Raw genomic sequence first — 19,875 nt, 5'->3', positions numbered from 1 at the left:
AGATGATGCAAGCGGCAGACAGCAAGGGCAGCAGACTGAAGGGAGGCTGTGGAGGAGAGGCGGCAGGCACAGAGGTGAATAGCTTCAGGATCGGACGGCAGAGAGAGAGAGAGAGCTCCACGCAGCACCTGAGATGGGGAGCCCGACGAACCAGGAAGTAGCGGAGCGCATGTAGAAAGCTCCGCCCCCCCCCCTTTGCCGCGCTGAAGGAGAAGCAGAGCCGCACGCGCGCGCGGCAAAATGATTTAACCCCCTAGGTAGATGAAGTGCCGGCCATGAAAAGGTGCCGTTCGCGCCAAGTAAGCGGCCCCCGCCTGAATGTGACGACTCCTCATACAGCCGTCCCCCTGACTGCCCTGCCGTTGAAGTGGTAGTCACCCCCCTAAGAACCAGCTTGTCCTGGGTCTGCAACACCAGAACGAAGTCCCCCCCCAAATGATGGCCGGTAAAGTTGCCGGCCCCGATATGCCCATGGGGGAGGGGAGGGAAGGGGGGGGGGGTGGATGGACACCACGGAGAGATGTAGCAGCGGTGGGAGGGAGGGAAGGGGAGGCTGGAGCAGCCACTCTCACCATACGCTGTCTTCACCCTCAATCCATCCAGCAGGGTCGCCCCTTCAGCCACTGGCACCGCAGTGGCAGGAAGCCGGGGGAGGGACTTGGCGTGCGGGCGACCCTTGAGCTGGCGGGACGCAGGGGAGCGAGGCTGCCCTGGTCCACCTTGTCTTCTGTGGGGGAGGCGGCAGTGCGGTATTACCGGCACTGGCGCGACTCAACCCCGGGAGAAAACAGAGGGGTCTAGTGCGCCTCTGTTGTCCCTGTAAGTAGAAAAAAACCGAATTAAAAACAACAAATAACGCAAAAATAAAAAATTATAGGAAAACAACCCTGCATAAGCAGGGAGTGTCTTGCCTCCTTGGACACTAAGCAAAAAACTGGTAGTCTCTCTCTCCAGGCTGAGGGTATAGCTGATGGAGGAGGGGCTTACAGCTTTCACTTAGTGTCACGCCTCCTAGGGAGCAGAGCTATACCCATGGTTTCCTGTGTCCCCCAAGGAATATGGGCGAGAAAACAGGATAAGGATTCACGTTTATAAATACTTCGGTGAGCAGAGGCCCGGTGTATTGGGGGACACTGTTATGAGGGGGATCTGTGGATGACATATAGCAGTGTCATCCACAGATTCCCCCCATAACAGTTCCATCCACAGATCCCCCCACCCCATAGCAGTACAATTTGAAATTTAATTTTTTTTCCTGAAATTTCCCTTAAAATGAAGGGTGCGTGTTATACGCCAGTGCGTGTTATACGCCGATAAATACGGTAATTCTGACTCTAATGACGTTTTTAAAAATTACTTATTTTCATCCGACGATATAAACGATCTTATTAAAAGCTCTAGATTTTTTGTCAAACACAACAGCGGATTCTGTTAGGCTGACCGCAAGAGCTACGACCCTAGCTAAAAACTCTAGAAGGGCACTTTGGTTAAAAGCTTGGTCTGGAGACACAGGCTCCAAGGCAAAATTATGCAACTTCCCGTTTTATGGTAATCTTCTCTTTGGTCAGGACTTAGATAAGATTCTAGAGAAAGCCTCCGATTCCAAAAAGAGCTTCCCGGAAGATGAAAAGAAAAGAAAAGGAAAACTCAATTTTTTTGTCCCAAAAAGAAGGGTAGTTTTCAAAACAAAAGGAACACAGAAAACTAGAGATCGGAAAAACAGAAAGGGAAGGGTTTTATGTTCTCTCCCAGTTCTGAGGAGTCTTCCAAAAAATGACACCAGAACCCCAGGGAAATTCGTGGAGCGCTGGGAAAAATACTCATGCAGCCGCTGGTTATTAAATACCCTCCACGAAGGGTACAGTATTCCCTTTGTCAAAAGTCCCCCCACTATTTGTTCAGACTCCAGTTCAGAGCTCGGAACATCTTCAGCTTTGTCTGGAGCAAGAAATCGAACTGCTAGTTCAGATAAACGTTCTTGTTCCTGTACCGACGAATGAAGTCGGTCTGGACTGTTATTCCAGGGTTTTTATGGTAAAAAGCTAAAATGTTCCAATGTACAAATAAGATCCGACAACAAGACGGTTGTAGCATATATAAACCACCAGGGAAGAACGAAAAGCGAGCGACTACAAGCCTTAACCAACAAAATTTTCTTGTGGGCAGAGGAGAATCTCATCTCCCTATGAGCGTTTTTTTTTTTTTTTTTTAAAGGGGACACAAAACATCCAAGCGGATTTCCTCAGCCGCAGGAAATTAGATCCGGGGGAGTGGAGTTTAAAAGAGGACATTTTGATCGCTTGCTATTACACTTTTTGTGACGCAAGATGACCCAAAAAAAGGCTTTTTTTACACAGTTTTTTTTTTTTTTTTTTTTACGGTGGTCACCTGAGGGGTTAGGTCATGTGATATTTTTATAGAGCCGGTCGATACGGACGCGGCGATACCTAATGTTTTTTATTTATGTAAGTTTTACACAATGATTTCAAAAAAAAAAATCATGTTTTAGTGTTTCCATAGTCTAAGAGCCATAGTTTTTTCAGTTTTTGGGCGATTATCTTGGGTAGGGTATGATTTTTGCGGGATGAGATGACTGTTTGATTGGCACTATTTGGGCGTACATGCGACTTTTTTGATCACTTTTATTACCTTTTTTGGGAAGTACGGTGGGCAAAATTTCAATTCTCATAGTTTTTATTTTTATTTTTTTATGGCGTTCACCGTGCGGGGAAAGTAACATGACCGTTTTATAGATCAGGTCGTTACGGACGCTGCGATACCTAATATGTGTAGTGTATTTTATTTTTTAAATTTTTATTCAGTGATAAGTGTTTTTTTTTTTTTTAATCTTTACTTTTTCACTTTAAAAAAATATATATTTGACCCAGACCCACTTGGTTCTTGAAGATCCAGTGGGTCTGATGTCTGTATAATACAGTATACTATATAGTGTATTGTACTGTATTTTACTTACACTTTGAGAAGGCGTCCTGTTGCCATGGGAACCTTCCCCGTCTGCTCGGTTGTGGCCACAACTGAGCAGACGGGGAAGGGTAAGGAGGGGGCTCCCTATCTCTGTGACCCCATCCTGTCTGGAAGCTGCAAAGGCACAGGAGCCCCCCTCAGGGGTGCAAAATCGACATTTTGGGCATTTTAAAGTTTCTGATCCCCGCGGATCAGAAACTGCAGAAAGCGCTGCAAACCGCAGGTCTGAATTGACCTGCGGTTTGCCGCGATCGCTGATTCGGGGAGGGTCACATAACAACCCCCCCCCCCCCCCCCCCCCGGCGTTGTGACAGGATGCCGGCTGAATGATTTCAGCCGGCATCCTGTTCGGATTAACCCCCGCGGCGCCGCAATCGCGATTTAAACTTAAGGCGTACCGGTACGTCCTGAGTCCTTAACCCCTTAAGGACACATGACGTACCGGTACGTCATGGCTTTAAATAGCGATGCCGGCGCCGCGGGGGTTAATCGGAACGGGATGCCGGCTGAAATCATTCAGCCGGCATCCTGTAACAATGCAGGGGGGGGGTCATTTGACCCCCCCGCATCGACGATCGCAGAAAACCGCAGGTCAATTCAGACCTGCGGTTTTCTGCGTTTCCGGTCCATTCGGGTGTCCTGTGACCCGATGAACCGGAAAAAGACTGCGATCGGTGGCGTAATTATACACCACCTATCGCAGTCCGAGGATTTGGAGAGGCGGTGCTGGCCCTGGTGCTGAATGCCGCTGTCCAGGGTGCCGATTGGTGCAGGGGAGAGAGGCGCGAGATTCAAACTTCCTGCGCTCCTCTCTCCCCTCCTCTTCCTGTCCAGCACCCTGACCGTGCAGCATCGTCCAGCACCAGCTCCTGTGTCCCCCTAATCGCCATCCATCACCCTCCTGCACCCATCGCCACCCAGGTAGGTTAGGGTCAGTGAGGGAGAGGCACCGTTAGGCAGGGAAAGAAGGGAAAAGTTAGAGAAAAAAAAAAAAAAGCACATTTATTCTAAACTTTTTTGTTTCAGCTTTCAGACCCCAGACCCCCCCCTGCCACTTCCCCCGGGAAACTCGTGTGGGACCTTATGTACCCACTGCTGGATAAGGGTTACCACTTGTACGTGGACAACTTTTATACCAGCATTCCCTTGTTCAGGTCCCTTGCCGCCAGATCCACGTTCGCTTGTGGGACCGTGCGGAAAAATCAACGCGGCCTCCCTGCCCACCCCCTCCAGGTACCCATCCCCAGGGGTGAGACCCGTGCCCTTACCAGTGGAAGCCTGTTGCTGGTCAGGTATAAGGACAAGAGGGATGTCCTTATGCTGTCCACAATCCACGGTAACAGCACCACCCCAGTCTCTGTGCGAGGTACCGCGGCAACGGTCCTCAAGCCAGATTGTATCGTCGCCTACAATCGGTATATGGGAGGAGTTGATCTCTCTGATCAAGTCCTCAAGCCATATAATGCCATGCGCAAAACCCGGGCATGGTACAAAAAAGTTGCGGTCTACTTGGTACAGGTTGCCATGTACAACTCTTTTGTACTATCCCGAAGCGCTGGCAGCACAGGGACATTCCTCCAGTTCTATGAGGCAGTCCTCAAAGACCTGATCTTTTCGGACCGGGAAAGAGCAGGCCGGAGTACCTCGGGAACTGGAGGCGCCCGGATCGTCCCTGGCCAACACTTTCCAGGTGTGGTCCCCCATACTGGAAAGAAGGGACGAACCCAAAAAAGATGCAGAGTGTGTCACAAGAGGGGGATACGGAAGGACACCACCACTCAGTGTGACACGTGCCCCGATCATCCGGGCCTCTGCATTATCGATTGCTTCAGGGAGTATCACACTTCCATGGAGTACTAAATTTTTATAATCCCCAACAGTCCACTAGAGAACATAAAAAACTAGGTCTCTCAGACTTGAGACACAGAAACAATTTTTCTTTCCCCAAAAAATATTAGTTTTAGTGCAGGCATCCTCAAACTGCGGCCCTCCAGATGTTGTAAAACTATAACTCCCAGCATGCCCAGACAACCTACAGCCATCAGCAGGGCATGGTGGGAATTGTAGTTTTACAACATCTGGAGGGCCGCAGTTTTTAGGATGCCTGCTTAGTGTCTCCAAAGTCTGAGAGCCATACATATTGGGCATCGTCGCGTGCGTAAAAGTCGTCGCTATAAAAATTACTTTTGACCAAACGCCTCGGATGAACGGTGTTAAAAATATAAAATAAAAACGGTGCCAAAACACCTATTTTTGGGCAAAATTTCAATTTGAATCCATTTTGCCGGTAATAAAGCAAGGGTTAACAGCCAAACAAAACTAAATATTTATTGCCCCGATTCTGTAGTTTGCAGAAACACCCCATATGTGGTCGTAAATGGCTATATAGCTGCACGGCAGGGCATAGAACGAAGGGAACTCCATATGGTTTCTGGAAGGCAGATTTTGATGGACAGTTTTTTTTTTGACACCATGTCCCATTAGAAGCCCCCCCTGATGTAGCCTAGACTAGAAACTCCAAAAAAGTGACCCCATCTAAGAAACTACACCCCTCAAGGTATTCAAAAGTTACTTTACAAACTATGTTAACCCTTTAGGTGTTCCACAAAACTAAATAGCGAATGTAGAAACAATTTTCGAATTTAATTTTTTTGTTACATTGCCTCAAAAAGAGTAATATAGAGCAACCAAAAATCAAATTTACCCCTAAAATAGTCCCAAAACAACAACCACCTTATCCCATAGTTTCCTAGATGGGGTCACTTATGGAGTTTCTACTCTAGGGGTGCATCAGGGGGCTTGAAAGGGTACATGGTGTAAATAAACCAGTCCAGCAAAATCTGCCTTCCAAAAACCATATGGCGTTCCCCTTCTTCTATGTCCTGCCATTTAGCCAAATAGTAGTTTACGACCACATATGGGGTGTTTCTGCAAACTACAGAATCAGGGCAACCCATTTTGAGTGTTGTTTGGCAGTTAACCCTTGTTTTACTCCTGGAAAAAATTGATTATATTGGAAAATTTTCCAAAAAATAGAAAATTCAAAATTGTTTCTCCATCTGCCATTAACTCTTGTGGAACACCTAAAGGGTTAACAAAGTTTGTAAACCCAGTTTTGAATACCTTGAGGGGTGTACTTTCTTAGATGGAGTCACTTTTTTGAAATTTCTATTCTAGGGGTGCAACAGGGGGCTTCAAATGGGACATGGTATAAACAAAACCAGTCCTGCCAAATCTGCCTTCCAAAACCCATATGGTGTTCCCCTCCTTCTATGTGCTACCGTTCGGCCAAACAGTAGTTTACGACCACATATGGGGTGTTTTTGTAAACTACAGAATCAGGGCAACCAATTTTGAGTGTTGTTTGGCAGTTAACCCTTGTTTTACTCCTGGAAAAAATTGATTATATTGGAAAATTTTCCAAAAAAAAGAAATTTCAAAATTGTTTCTCCATCTGCCATTAACTCTTGTGGAAGACCTAAAGGGTTAATAAAGTTTGAAAAAACAGTTTTGAATACCTTGAGGGGTGTAGTTTCTAGAATGGGGTCATTTTTGGGAGGTTTCTATTATCTAAGCCTCACAAAGTGACTTCAAACCTGAACTGGTCCATATAAAGTGGGATTTTGAAGATTTCTGAAAATTTCAAAATTTGCTTCTAAACTTCTAAGCCTTGTAACATCCCCAAAAAATAAAATATCATTCCCAAAATGCTACAAACATGAAGTAGACATATGGGGAATGTAAAGTCATCACAATTTTTGGGGGTATTACTATGTATTACAGAAGTAGAGAAACTGAAAGTTTGAAATTTGCTAATTTTTCAAAATTTTTGGTAAAAATTGTATTTTTTTATGCAAAAAAATTAACTTTTTTGACCCAATTTTAGCAGTGACATGAAGTACAATATGTGACGAAAAAACAATCTCAGAACGGCCTGGGTAAGTCAAAGCGTTTAAAAGTTATGAGCACTTAAAGTGACACTGGTCAGATTTGCAAAAAATGGCCTGGTCCTTAAGGTGAAATAGGGCTGTGTCCTTAAGGGGTTAAGGGGTTAAAGTCATCACCACATACAGTGACATGTCAGATTTGCAAAATTAGGCTGGGTCCTGAAGGTGAAAAATGGGTGGGTCCTGAAGTGGTTAAAAATAATCAAGCAGAAAATAAAAGCAAACGGAGAATAATCTGATTAACAACCCTGGACATGTGTTGGGACAGTAGGTTAGGTATTTTGGAGGGTGTTCTAGGGATAGGTTCCTGCACAGCGGTATACAGTGCACTTGCCCTGAAAAGGGATATGACCATCGGGTAAGCAGGTCCAGGTTAAGTTACAGTGTCAGTACCATCTTTCATGCCTGTTCAATCAGGTATTCCTCCTCATCGTATTACCATACATTACTACATTCCAATAATAGTTCAGTGTTTACATATATGTCACTTTTTATATTCAGTAATTCAGCAGCATCCCTTTTAAAGAGGTGAACCCGGACAACCCCTTTAAGCAGTTAAAATTCCAGGACATTACCGAGGATAATCATCTCCACAAACTTCATTTACCACACACAAAATCTTCTCTACATGTCAAGCCCCTACTACTGTTACATTACCTATAGCAGGAAAAGTAATGAATACTACTACTAGCGAAGGAAGAATAGTTTTCCAATCTTAATGTAATATTTTTTCTTTAAATGGAGTAAATTATAAAACATAACTACCGTCTTCTCTTCCAGTTCAGCTTTCAGAGATTCTAGCTCCTCTTCATGTTGTGCCTGAGGAGATACTTTCTGCAACATTTGTTCCAGTTGACATCGTAGGGTTTCATTTTCCCTGAAATATTATACATTTGAAGCATTTGTAATAAAAAGTAATAGACACGAAAATAGAAATTAAAGTGATAACTGTACCCATGGCTACGCAACCAGTTACGCTATAGGAAACTAAATTATGTTAGAAAGTACTAAATTACATTTTTTGGGGGGGGGGGGAATTATGAGGAACATTAAAATATATGTAATGAGTGTATGTTCAAGGATTCATACTACCTGCTGCAGAGTTGTTGCAATTCATTGAAATCTGAACTATTAGCACCTGATAAGTCCAAAATGGTGTATGGCGACTTAACATTTTACAGATCTATATAGCTACGATTTCCAAAAAGCCAGATTTACAATTGTGTTCATTATTGAAAACTGTCAAGAAGACTGACTGATTTCAAGCAGCTTAGGCTACTTTCACACTTGCGTTCAGAGAGGATCCGTCTGCTGTCTGCACAGACGGATCCGCTCCTATAATGCAGACGTTTGGATCCGTTCAGAACGGATCCGTCTGCATTATAGCTTAGAAAAAATTCTAAGTGTGAAAGTAGTTCAGACGGATCCGTCCAGACTTTACATTGAAAGTCAATGGGGGACGGATCCGTTTGAAGATTGAGCCTTATTGTGTCAACTTCAAACGGATCCGTCCCCATTGACTTCGGGTGTCCGCTTGCTGAGCGGAGCGGAGGCTGAACGCTGCCAGACTGATGCATTCTGAGCGGATCCGCATCCACTCAGAATGCATTAGGGCAGTACGGATGCGTTCGGGGCCGCTTGTGAGCCCCTTCAAACAGAGCTCACAAGCGGAGCCCCGAACGCTAGTGTGAAAGTAGCCTAACTTAGCCACAGATCCTGTAATGCAGTTAAAAGGGTTGTCGTCCTTGTACTATTTTTTTATTTTATTTTTTTACTTGGAACATTTATTTATTTTCACATTTAGAATGTACAAAACAAAAATAAATAAAAAAATCTGTCGTCCATGATGAGAGGGGCAGAGGGCCAGGATAACATAGCGCCTGGGGAGCACGAAGAGCGGTCCAGGGGCACGCACATGTCGGAAGCAGGGTCACAGGTCACTCCAGAGACTGCAGCATCAGCAGCTGCTTCAGAACCTTTGTTTGACTCGTTTCCCGAATCTCTCCGGCCAGGAACATTTCATCCACAACCGTGTACACCTTATAGAAGTTAAAGGGGTATTCTCATCTCAATGATCACTGTTAAATCTGTTAATGATTTAACAGTGATCATTTTTCTAAATATATTTAATTCATTCCCACCCCTTAGGCCCCTTTCACACGAGCGAGTATTCCGCGCAGATGCGATGTGGGAGGTGAACGCATTGCACCCGCACTGAATACCGACCCATTCATTTCTATGGGGCTGTTCACATAAGCGGTGATTTTCACGCATCACTTGTGCGTTGCGTGAAAATCGCAGCATGCTCTATATTCTGTGTTTTTCACGCAACGCAGGCTCCATAGAAGTGAATGGGGTTGCGTGAAAATCGCAAGCATCCGCAAGCAAGTGCGGATGCGGTGCGATTTTCACGCACGGTTGCTAGGAGACAATCGGGATGGGGACCCGATCATTATTATTTTCCCTTATAACATTCTGAATACAGAATGCATAGTAAAACATCGCTGGAGGGGTTAAAAAAAATAATAATTTTTAACTCACCTTAGTCCACTTGTTCGCGTAGCCGGCATCTCCTTCTGTCTTCATCTGATCTCTGTGCAGCAACAGGACCTTTGGTGACGTCATTCCGGTCATCACATGATCCATCACCATGGTAAAAGATCAATGTGATGGATCATGTGATGACCAGAATGACATCACCAAAGGTCCTGTTGCTGCACAGAGATCAGATGAAGCCAGAAGGAGATGCCGGCTACGCGAACAAGTGGACTAAGGGGAGTTAAAATATATATTTTTATTAACCCCTCCAGCGATGTTTTACTATGCATTCTGTATTCAGAATGCTATTATTTTCCCTTATAACCATGTTATAAGGAAAAATAATACTATTTACAGAACACCGATCCCAAGCCCGAACTTCTGTGAAAAAGTTCGGGTTTGGGTACCAAACACGCGCGATTTTTCTCAACCGAGTGCAAAACGCATTACAATGTTTTGCACTCGTGCGGAAAAATCGTGGGTGTTCCCGTAACGCACTCACACATTTTCCCGCAACGCCCGTGTGAAAGGGGCCCTAGAAGAAAATAAATATATACTTGCCTGACTGCTGTCTTCCGTCTCCCCTGGTTACGGCCACTGCTCTTCTCAGGAATCGCGGTGGCCGCGCTTGCGCAGACGACGACTTCTCTTCTCCCGGCCAGCCGTGCGCAGTCCCGAAAGCGCACGCGCTATGGTAATTTCTTCCTGGCCAGTATAGTATAATTGCCAGGAAGAAGTCACCAGGTCGCATGCGCGGCCTCGGTGTGCGTGCTCAGTCCAGCGCGCGGCCCGGCCGGGAGAAGACTTCAATCAAGATGGAGCCCGCCCCCTGCCGAAACCAGGAAGTGGACAGCGTGCCGGGAGCAGGTAAGTATGAAACGGCGTGTTGATAATACCCCTTTAACCTCTTAAGGACATAGGGCGTACAGGTACGCCCTTGTGCCCTGGTACTTAAGGACACAGGGCGTACATGTACGCCCTGTGTATTTTCGATCACTGCCGTGCGGCTGGCAGTGATCGGAACCCGGTGCCTGCTCAAATCATTGAGCAGGCACCTAGGCTAAATGCGCGGGGGGGGTCCCGTGACCCCCCCATGTCGGCGATCGCGGCAAACCGCAGGTCAATTCAGACCTGCGGTTTGCTGCGATTTCTGAAGTTTCTGGTCCCCGCAGTCCCTGACCGCGGGGATCAGAAACTTTATATGCCAAAAAAAAAGTTTTATTCACCCCCCCCTGCACCCCCGAATGATTTTTATGGTGGCGGGAGGTGCAGGGGGAGGGTTGCGGGCGGTGTGGGCGGTGCGGGAGGCGGGCGGTGCGGCAGGCGGGATCGCGATCCCCCGCCCGCCTCCCCTTGTATAATCGTTGGTGTCTAGTGGGGATACCAGGGTGCCAGCACATTGCTGGCACCCTGGTATAAACGGCTGACATCTGCGATGCGATGTCAGCCGTTTAACCCTTTCCATACAGCGGTCCGTACGGACCGCTGTATGGAAAAGGTTAACAGCGCAGGGAGCTCCCTCCCTCTCCCATCGGGGGGCTGCTGTGCCTTTGCAGCCCCCCGATGGGGAGGGAGAGAGCCCCCAGAGAGCCCCCCGAGAGATCCCCTCCTTACCCTTCCCCGTCTGCGAAGTTCTGAGCAGTACTAAGCAGACGGGGAAGGTTCCCATGGCAACAGGACGCCTCTCAGGCGTCCTGCTGTCCATGGTGCTGAACAGATCTGTGCTGAAAGGCATAGATCTGTTCAGTGTAAGTAAAATACAGTACAGAACAATATATATTGTACTGTACTGTATTATACAGACATCAGACCCACTGGATCTTCAAGAACCAAGTGGGTCTGGGTCAAAAAAAAGTGAATAAAAGTGAAAAAAAAGTAAAAATCAAAAAACACATTTATCACTGATAAAAAATGAAAAAAATAAAATTCCCTACACGTTTGGTATCGCCGCGTCCGTAACGACCTGATCTATAAAACGGTCATGTTACTTTACCCGAACGGTGAACACCATAAAAATAAAAAATAAAAAACTATGATGAAATTGAAATTTTGCCCACCTTACTTCCCAAAAAAGGTAATAAAAGTGATCAAAAAAGTCGCATGTACGCCAAAATTGTAACAATCAAACCGTCATCTCATCCCGCAAAAATCATACCCTACCCAAGATAATCGCCCAAAAACTGAAAAAACTATGGCTCTTAGACTATGGAAACACTAAAACATGATTTTTTTTGTTTCAAAAATGAAATCATTGTGTAAAACTTACATAAATAAAAAAAAAAGTATACATATTAGGTATCGCCGCGTCCGTATCGCCCGGCTCTATAAAAATATCACATGATCTAACCCCTCAGATGACCACCGTAAAAAAATAAAAATAAAAACGGTGTAAAAAAAGCAATTTTTTGTCATCTTGTGTCACAAAAAGTGTAATAGCAAGCAATCAAAAAGTCATATGCACCCCAAAATAGATGCCAATCAAACCGTCATCTCATCCCGCAAAAAATGAGACCCTACTTAAGATAATCGCCCAAAAACTGAAAAAACTATGGCTCTTAGACTATGGAGACACTAAAACATTTTTTTGGTTTTAAAAATGAAATCATTGTGTAAAACTTACATAAATAAAAAAAATTGTATACATATTAGGTATCTCCGCGTCCGTGACAACCTGCTCTATAAAATTACCACATGATCTAACCTGTCAGATGAATGTTGTAAATAACAAAAAAAAAAACGGTGCCAAAAAAGCTATTTCTTGTTACCTTGCCGCACAAAAAGTGTAATATAGAGCAACCAAAAATCATATGTACCCTAAACTAGTACCAACAAAACTGCCACCCTATCCCGTAGTTTCTAAAATGGGGTCACTTTTTTGGAGTTTCTACTCTAGGGGTGCATCAGGGGGGCTTCAAATGGGACATGGTGTCAAAAAAAACAGTCCAGCAAAATATGCCTTCCAAAAACCATATGGTGTTCCTTTCCTTCTGCGCCCTGCCGTGTGCCCGTACAGCTGTTTACGACCACATATGGGGTGTTTCTGTAAACTACAGAATTAGGGCCATAAATAATGAGTTTTGTTTGGCTGTTAACCCTTGCTTTGTAACTGGAAAAAAAATATTAAAATGGAAAATCTGCCAAAAAAGTGAAATTTTGAAATTGTATCTCTATTTTCCATTAAATCTTGTGCAACACCTAAAGGGTTAACAAAGTTTGTAAAATCAGTTTTGAATACCTTGAGGGGTGTAGTTTCTTAGATGGGGTCACTTTTATGGAGTTTATAATCTAGGGGTGCATCAGGGGGGCTTCAAATGGGACATGGTGCCAAAAAAACAGTCCAGCAAAATCAGCCCTCCAAAAACCAAACGGCGCACCTTTCACTCTACGCCCCGCTGTGTGCCCGTACAGTAGTTTACGGCCAAATATGGGGTGTTTCTGTAAACAGCAGAGTCAGGGCAATAAAGATACAGTCTTGTTTGGCTGTTAACCCTTGCTTTGTTAGTGGAAAAAATGGGTTAAAATGGAAAATTAGGCAAAAAAATGAAATTCTCAAATTTCATCGCCATTTGCCAATAACTCTTGTGCAACACCTAAAGGGTTAACGACGTATGTAAAATCAGTTTTGAATACCTTGAGGGGTGTAGTTTCTTAGATGGGGTCACTTTTAGGGAGTTTCTCCTCTAGGGGTGCATCAGGGGGCTTCAAATGGGACATGGTGTAAATAAACCAGTCCATAAAAATCAGCCTTCCAAAAACCAAACGGCGCACCTTTCACTCTACGCCCCGCTGTGTGGCCGTACAGTAGTTTACGGCCACATATTGGGTGTTTCTGTAAATGGCAGAGTCAGGGCAATAAAGATACAGTCTTGTTTGGCTGTTAACCCTTGGTTTGTTAGTGGAAAAAATGGGTTAAAATGAAAAATTAGACAAAAAAATGAAATTCTCAAATTTCCTCCCTATTTGCCAATAACTCTTGTGCAACACCTAAAGGGTTAACAACGTCTGCAAAATCAGTTTTGAATACCTTGAGGGGTGTAGTTTCTTAGATGGGGTCATTTTTGGGTGGTTTCTATAATGTAAGCCTCGCAAAGGGACTTGAGACCTGAACTGGTCCCTAGAAATTGAGTTTTTGTAAATTTCGGAAAAATTTCAAGATTTGCTTCTAAACTTCTAAGCCTTATAACATCCCCAAAAAATAAAATATCATTCCCAAAACAATTCAAACATGAAGTAGACATATGGGGAATGTAAAGTCATCACAATTTTTGGGGGTATTACTATGTATTACAGAAGTAGAGAAACTGAAACTTTGAAATTTGCAAATTTTTGTTAAATTAGGTATTTTTTGGTGCAAAAAAATTTTTTTTTTGACTCCATTTTACCAGTGTCATGAAGTACAATATGTGACGAAAAAACAATCTCAGAACGGCCTGGATAAGTCAAACCGTTTTAAAGTTATCAGCACTTAAAGGGACTCTGGTCAGATTTTCAAAAAATGGCCTGGTCCTAAGGTGTAAAAAGGCTGTGTCCTTAAGGGGTTAAAGACCAGATCCAGCTCACAGACATTGTGGAAATATTCATTCAGGACCTCTACAAAGTTGTGGATGGCCTCCAGGTAGGCCCGGTTGTTGTCCATCACGTCCACGCAGATGCAGAAGTATAGGCCGGCGTATCGGCAGTAGATGATCTTAAAATTCCGGAACTCCACGAAGTTGGTGTGCTTGGCGGCTCGCACGGTCACCACAGTGTGAACCTCCTCTATAAGCTTCTGGTCATCAAACTGCATGTACCACTTGGCCAGGCGGGTGTTACCGGCGCGGTTCTGGATCAGGATGAAGTGGATCATGTCTGCCTCTCCCTTCTCCTCGTCGTCCTTGTACTATTGATGCCTGTCCTCAGGATAGGTCAGACTCAGATCGGCAGGGGTCTGACACCCGGGACCCCTGCCGATCAGCTGTGTGAAGAGATGGCAGCACTCCTACCAGTGCTGCCTTCTCTGCTCTGTTTACTTGCCGCAGCAACTGCAGTGGTGAGCAGGTGTAATTACAATGCAGCATTGGGCTATAATAGAAACTAATAGGATGTATGTCCTTCAACCACACTATGTAACAGAATAATGCAATGCATTCATAAAGTCAACTTGGTAAGGTGGTTCATTTTCTATAACTGTAATATGGGATTCAATGGTTGACATACATTTTAGGGGAAATTTAGGAAGCAGAACTGTAAAGACGTAGGTGGGAATTTATAACTCCCTGTACTCCACAATTCTGGCTTCAAAAAGTCACATAAAAGGGCTTTTGTGATTTTTGTGGTTACTTGAGTAAACATTTTGCAACTAAATTGCATTAAAACATTCAATCCAGATTTGAAAAGTGGGTGGAAAGTGGGCAAGGTTAGCTATGTTAGTCTACTTTCACACTGGCATTTGGCTTTCCGTTTGGGAGATCCGTTCAGGGCTCTCACAAGCGGTCCAAAACGGATCAGTTTTGCCCTAATGCATTCTGAATGGAAAAGGATCCGCTCAGAATGCCTCAGTTTGCCTCCGATCCGTCTCCATTCCGCTGCCTGGAGTGTTTTGCTGTCTAACGAAAACTGAGCCAAACGGATCCGTCCTGGCACACAATGCAAGTCAATGGGGACAGATCCGTTTTCTATGACACAATAGAAAACGGATCCTTCCTCCATTGACTTTCAATGGTGTCCAAGACGGACCCGTCTTGGCTATGTTAAAGAGAATACAAACAGACCCGCTCTGAACGGATGCAGACGTTTGTATTATCTGAACGGATCAGTCTGTGCAGATCCATGACGGATCCGCACCAAACGCGAGTGTGAAAGTACATTAGTGCTTCACTCCAGATTTATCACAGCGACTTTTTGATAAAGTTGCAAAAAAAAAAAAAAAAATGTCACAATCTCACTCCAGTAGGAGGGTGCACTTGGAAAACTGGAGTAGCATTTCTATGTAAAAGTGTTCGGTTTAAACATGTGATGTTTGATAGATTTGGTACAAAGTATGCCAATACAGACTCAAGCAAAACAGATTACAAATAGTCCCTCATGATAAAATCCCCCGGTAATTTATAAAATACAATAAACAGCTTGATAAAATAAGGCACTTAAAATACACTGGTCATTTACCTTTCAGCATATTGAAGATGTATTTTCTAGTTAAGGAAAATACAAAGACAAAAAAATAAAATAAAATCATGTTTCCAAATTAACAAGGCTTGCTAAATTGTTTTTAGATCTACAAAATAACGCCAGCTACTGATAACATGCAGGTTTTTTTTTAATTGACTGTCAGGAGCAGGACCTGCGGCTCTTGTTTACTGAAAGGCATTGTCCCTTTAAAGTGGCTAATCTCAGGAGCTATAGAGGTCCTATTTTGAGAAATGCATGGCTCCTGCTGCCGCCCCGCGCTCTGTGCAGTTCCTAATCTCTAGCAGACTGCAGTGAATTTAGGACAGCTAATAAATGTTTGATTGCTGGAGTCCGCACATCTATTTAAGTGGTGGTTGGCATCTGAGCTGCAGCTCATTTCAATCTCTACAAAGGAGACAGAAACAGCCAAGAGTAGTGTGCTCAATGTATAACTGTATGTTGTACTGGGTTCAGGACAGAAGTGAAAGGTAAGATAAGCAATCCTTATTAATTCTAGCATGTATGTAGACCACTAGGGAAGCACTAGCATGATCATGTTCTGGTTGGTGGGGCCTCCGATCAAGAACTAGTCCTGGAGTACCTATACAACCAACAAATGTTTTTTTTTTACATGGGGGAAATCATGAGGACTTATCTTTAAAGGGAACCTGTCATCAACCTTATGCTGCCAATACTAACGGCAGAATAAAGAAGAGACGGGTGAGTTGATTTCAGCGGTCCGTCATTTACAAGTTAAAAGTAAGTGGTTGCCGAGAACCAACATCACACTCATTGCGGACTGGGCCTGGAAAAGAGTCACGGCCACCTGAGAAGAGTCAGAGTTATTCATGACTTCCTGCTCTCCCTGCCCACCTGCTGATGATTGACAGTCTTCTACCTAGTTTTCTCCCTTTCTCTCTAGGAGAGAACTGCCAATCATCAGCAGATGGGTGAGAGTGCAGGAGATTATGTATAACCATGACTCTTCTCAGGTAGATCTGACTCTTTTCCAGGCCCAGTCTGCAATGATTATGATGCTGGTTCTCAGCAACCACTGTCATGAGTGACATTGATGAAATCAGCATTTCTGTCACTATTTTATGCTGCCTTCAGCGAGGTCAGCATAAAGTTGATGACGGGTTCCCTTTAAAGGGAGTCTGTCACCAGGAAGTTTGCTGTTACACCAGACACAAAGCCCTGTAGGACTAGCTCACCTAAACGTATTAATACATTTTACTTAGAAATTTGAGACTTTATTCTGGAGAATACTTTTAATAATCCATGTGTAAAGATGTAATTAAGTTCCCCAAGAAGGCAGGCCTAAACCACTCTGTGCACCCTTGCTCCTGCTGCTTCCTGTCAAGCTCTCTCCCTCCTTGACCAACAGGACCAGGCAAGTGGACTATGCAGGAACCTGGCTCTGTCAGTCAAGTAGGAGAAGCAAGGATGCACAGAGTAGCTTGGGCCTGTCCCTGATGCACTTAAAAGGGTTTTCCCAAGATTTTTTTTAATGAGGACCTATCCTTAGGACAGCTCATCTGTATCTGATCAGTGGGCGGGTCTGACACCATGGACCCCCGCCAAATCAGCTGTTATGAGAAGGCAGGGGTGCTCCCTTTTTCTAGGACAAGTTACGACACGTTCATTGGTCTCGTAGCAGTTCATTCACTTGAATGGGGCTAAACACAATACCAAGCATAGCTGCTATACAATGTATAGCTCTGTGCTTGACAAGCTGCGAAAAGGCAGCAGTGCTCACAGGAGCGCCGCTGCCTTCTCAAAACAGCTGATCGGCGGGGGTCCCGGGTGTTGGACTCCCACTGATCAGGATAGGTCATCAGTATTAAAAAAAAAAAAAAAAAAAAAAAAAAAAAAAAAAAAAAAAAAAATCGGAAAACCCCTTTAACCCCTTCCCGACCTTTGACGTACTGTTACATCATGGGAACCACTGAGTTCCCGCAATTTCACGTAATAGTAAGTCATAGTGATTGCGCGGGCACCAGAGCGGTGCACGCGCGATCACTGCAAGCTATGGCTCTCAGACTATCAGACACTAAAATATCATTATTTCGGTTTCAAAAATACTATTATTGTGTAAAACTTAAATAAGAAAAAGTAGACATATTAGGTATTGCCACGTGCGTAACGATCTGCTCTATAAAAGTCACATGACCTAATCCCTCAGGTAAATGCTGTAAAAATGAAAAATAAAAACGTTGCCAAAACATAATTTTTTTTTGATACCTTGCCTCACAAACGTAATATGGAGCAATAAAAAAAATCATATGTGCCCCAAAATAGTACCAGCAAAACTGGCACCTTATCCCGTATTTTCCAAAATGTGGTGACTTTTTTGAGTTTCTACTGTAGGGGTGCATTAGGGGGCTTCAAATGGGACATGGCATCTAAAAACCAGTTCAGCTAAATTTGCCTTCCAAAAATCTTATGGTGTTCCTTTCCTTCTGCTCTCTGCCAAGTGCCCGTACAGCAGTATACAATCACATGTGGGGTGTTTCTGTAAACCGCAGAATCAGGGTAATAAATATTGAGTTTTATTTGGCTGTTAACCCTTGCTTTGCTACTGGAAAAAATGGAATAAAATGTAAAATCTGCCAAAAAAGTGAAATTCTGAAATTTCATCTCCATTTTCCATCAATTCTTGTTGAACACCTAAAGGGTTAACAAAGTTTGTAAAATCAGTTTTGTATACCTTGAGGGGTGTATTTTCTAAAATGGGGTAATTTTTGGGTGGTTTCTATTATGTAAGCCTCTAGGGATGTCCCGATACCGATACCAGTATCGGGACCGATACCGGGCATTTGCACGAGTACATGTACTCGTGCAAATGTCCCCGATACTACTGCCGATACCTGTGCGCCGCTTCTGTGTCTGTCCGCGGCCTGCCCCTGCACCTCGCACAGCTAACAGCTTCAGAGGCAGCAGCAGGCAGTGTAATAGGAGCCTACAGTGGAAGCTAGCTCCGCCCCGCCCTCCAACCAATCAGAGGCAACCAGCACTGACTCACAGTGCAGGGACTCAGAGAATCGTCTGACAGTTTATTAGTTAAAAGAATGGAATGAGTCACAGACCGTGTCACCGAGTCCCTGCCAGGCTTCCTGCTCTGCAGCTCCCTGTAAGTCCGTCCGGGGGAAAGGGGGGGGGAAAGCATTATTAGCATAGCATGTAGTGGAGCTGTGTGTGTACAGGGTGCATGTAGCAGAGCAGGAAGCCTGGCAGGGACTCGGTGACAGTCTCTGACTCATTCGATTCTTTTAACTAATAAACTCTCAGACGATTCTCTGAGTCCCTGCAATAACTATACATTGTAACTGCATCACAGTCTGCTCCACTGCAATCACTGCAGCAGAGCTGTGTTTGCCAGGAGCGAGTCCCTCTAAAGGAGATAGTGTCTGTCCTCTATGGCCCTGGTCCTTCCCTTCCTGCCTGCAAGCTGCACATTGATCTCTAAAAGCAGGCATTAGGGCAAGAAGAAATATACATTACTGTATGATGGCCACAAGACTATTATACTGAGGAGGGGGGGCTTCAAAAATTGTTGTCCTGACTCCTTGCAGTAGCGTCTCCTTGTGGCTGGCCCCATACAGTATAACGTCTCCTTGTGGCTGGCCCCATACAGTATAACGTCTCCTTGTGGCTGGCCCCATACAGTATAACGTCTCCTTGTGGCTGGCCCCATACAGTATAACGTCTCCTTGTGGCTGGCCCCATACAGTATAACGTCTCCTTGTGGCTGGCCCCATACAGTATAACGTCTCCTTGTGGCTGGCCCCATACAGTATAACGTCTCCTTGTGGTGGCCCCATACAGTATAACCTCTCCTTGTGGCTGCCCCCATACAGTATAACCTCTCCTTGTGGCTGCCCCCATACAGTATAACGTCCCCTTGTGGCTGGCCCCATACAGTATAACGTCTCCTTGTGGCTGGCCCCATACAGTATAACGTCTCCTTGAGGCTGGCCCCATACAGTATAACGTCTCCTTGTGGTGGCCCCATACAGTATAACCTCTCCTTGTGGCTGCCCCCATACAGTATAACCTCTCCTTGTGGCTGCCCCCATACAGTATAACGTCTCCTTGTGGCTGGCCCCATACAGTATAACGTCTCCTTGTGGCTGGCCCCATACAGTATAACGTCTCCTTGTGGCTGGCCCCATACAGTATAACGTCTCCTTGTGGCTGGCCCCATACAGTATAACGTCTCCTTGTGGCTGCCCCCCATACAGTATAACGTCTCCTT

The 19,875-nt window shown here is 44.7% G+C and overlaps 2 protein-coding genes across 3 annotated transcripts in view; both read right to left on the bottom strand.

Annotated features, from left to right (window-relative positions):
• Positions 1–19,875, bottom strand: part of ICE1 (interactor of little elongation complex ELL subunit 1) — a 191,793-nt gene that overhangs the window by 148,297 nt on the left and 23,621 nt on the right. The window contains exons 5-6 of the mRNA XM_040434319.1: positions 15,615–15,633; positions 7,698–7,809 (exon numbers count right to left, since the gene is read on the bottom strand). Coding sequence (XP_040290253.1) covers positions 7,698–7,809; positions 15,615–15,633 — 131 coding nt within the window. The remainder of the gene's footprint in view (positions 1–7,697; positions 7,810–15,614; positions 15,634–19,875) is intronic.
• On the bottom strand, positions 8,699–14,316 carry LOC121002781 (AP-2 complex subunit sigma-like). Of its 2 annotated transcripts, XM_040434321.1 has the most exons (3): positions 14,179–14,316; positions 14,015–14,079; positions 8,699–8,987 (listed from the first exon to the last, which is right to left on the bottom strand). In XM_040434321.1, the coding sequence occupies exons 1-3, from the start codon at positions 14,314–14,316 to the stop codon at positions 8,870–8,872; spliced, it is 321 nt and encodes a 106-aa protein (XP_040290255.1). In that variant the 3' UTR covers positions 8,699–8,869. The 2 variants fall into 2 exon arrangements, with proteins under 2 accessions (XP_040290255.1, XP_040290254.1); XM_040434320.1 differs by having other exon boundaries at positions 14,015–14,316.

Source organism: Bufo bufo, chromosome 5 (genome assembly GCF_905171765.1).
Source record: "Bufo bufo chromosome 5, aBufBuf1.1, whole genome shotgun sequence".
In the NCBI taxonomy this organism is placed as follows: Eukaryota; Metazoa; Chordata; class Amphibia; order Anura; family Bufonidae; genus Bufo; species Bufo bufo.
This window is presented reverse-complemented; position numbering and strand designations above follow the sequence as displayed.

What these genes read in the sequence shown, in the direction of transcription:
- LOC121002781 (XM_040434320.1), bottom strand. Translation starts at nt 14,316, where the DNA reads ATGATCCACTTCATCCTGATCCAGAACCGCGCCGGTAACACCCGCCTG. An exon ending in GTCTGTGAGCTGGATCTGGT is followed by an intron (nt 8,988 to 14,014) that starts CTTTAACCCCTT and finishes ATGAGAATACCC; the next exon opens with CTTTAACTTCTATAAGGTGT.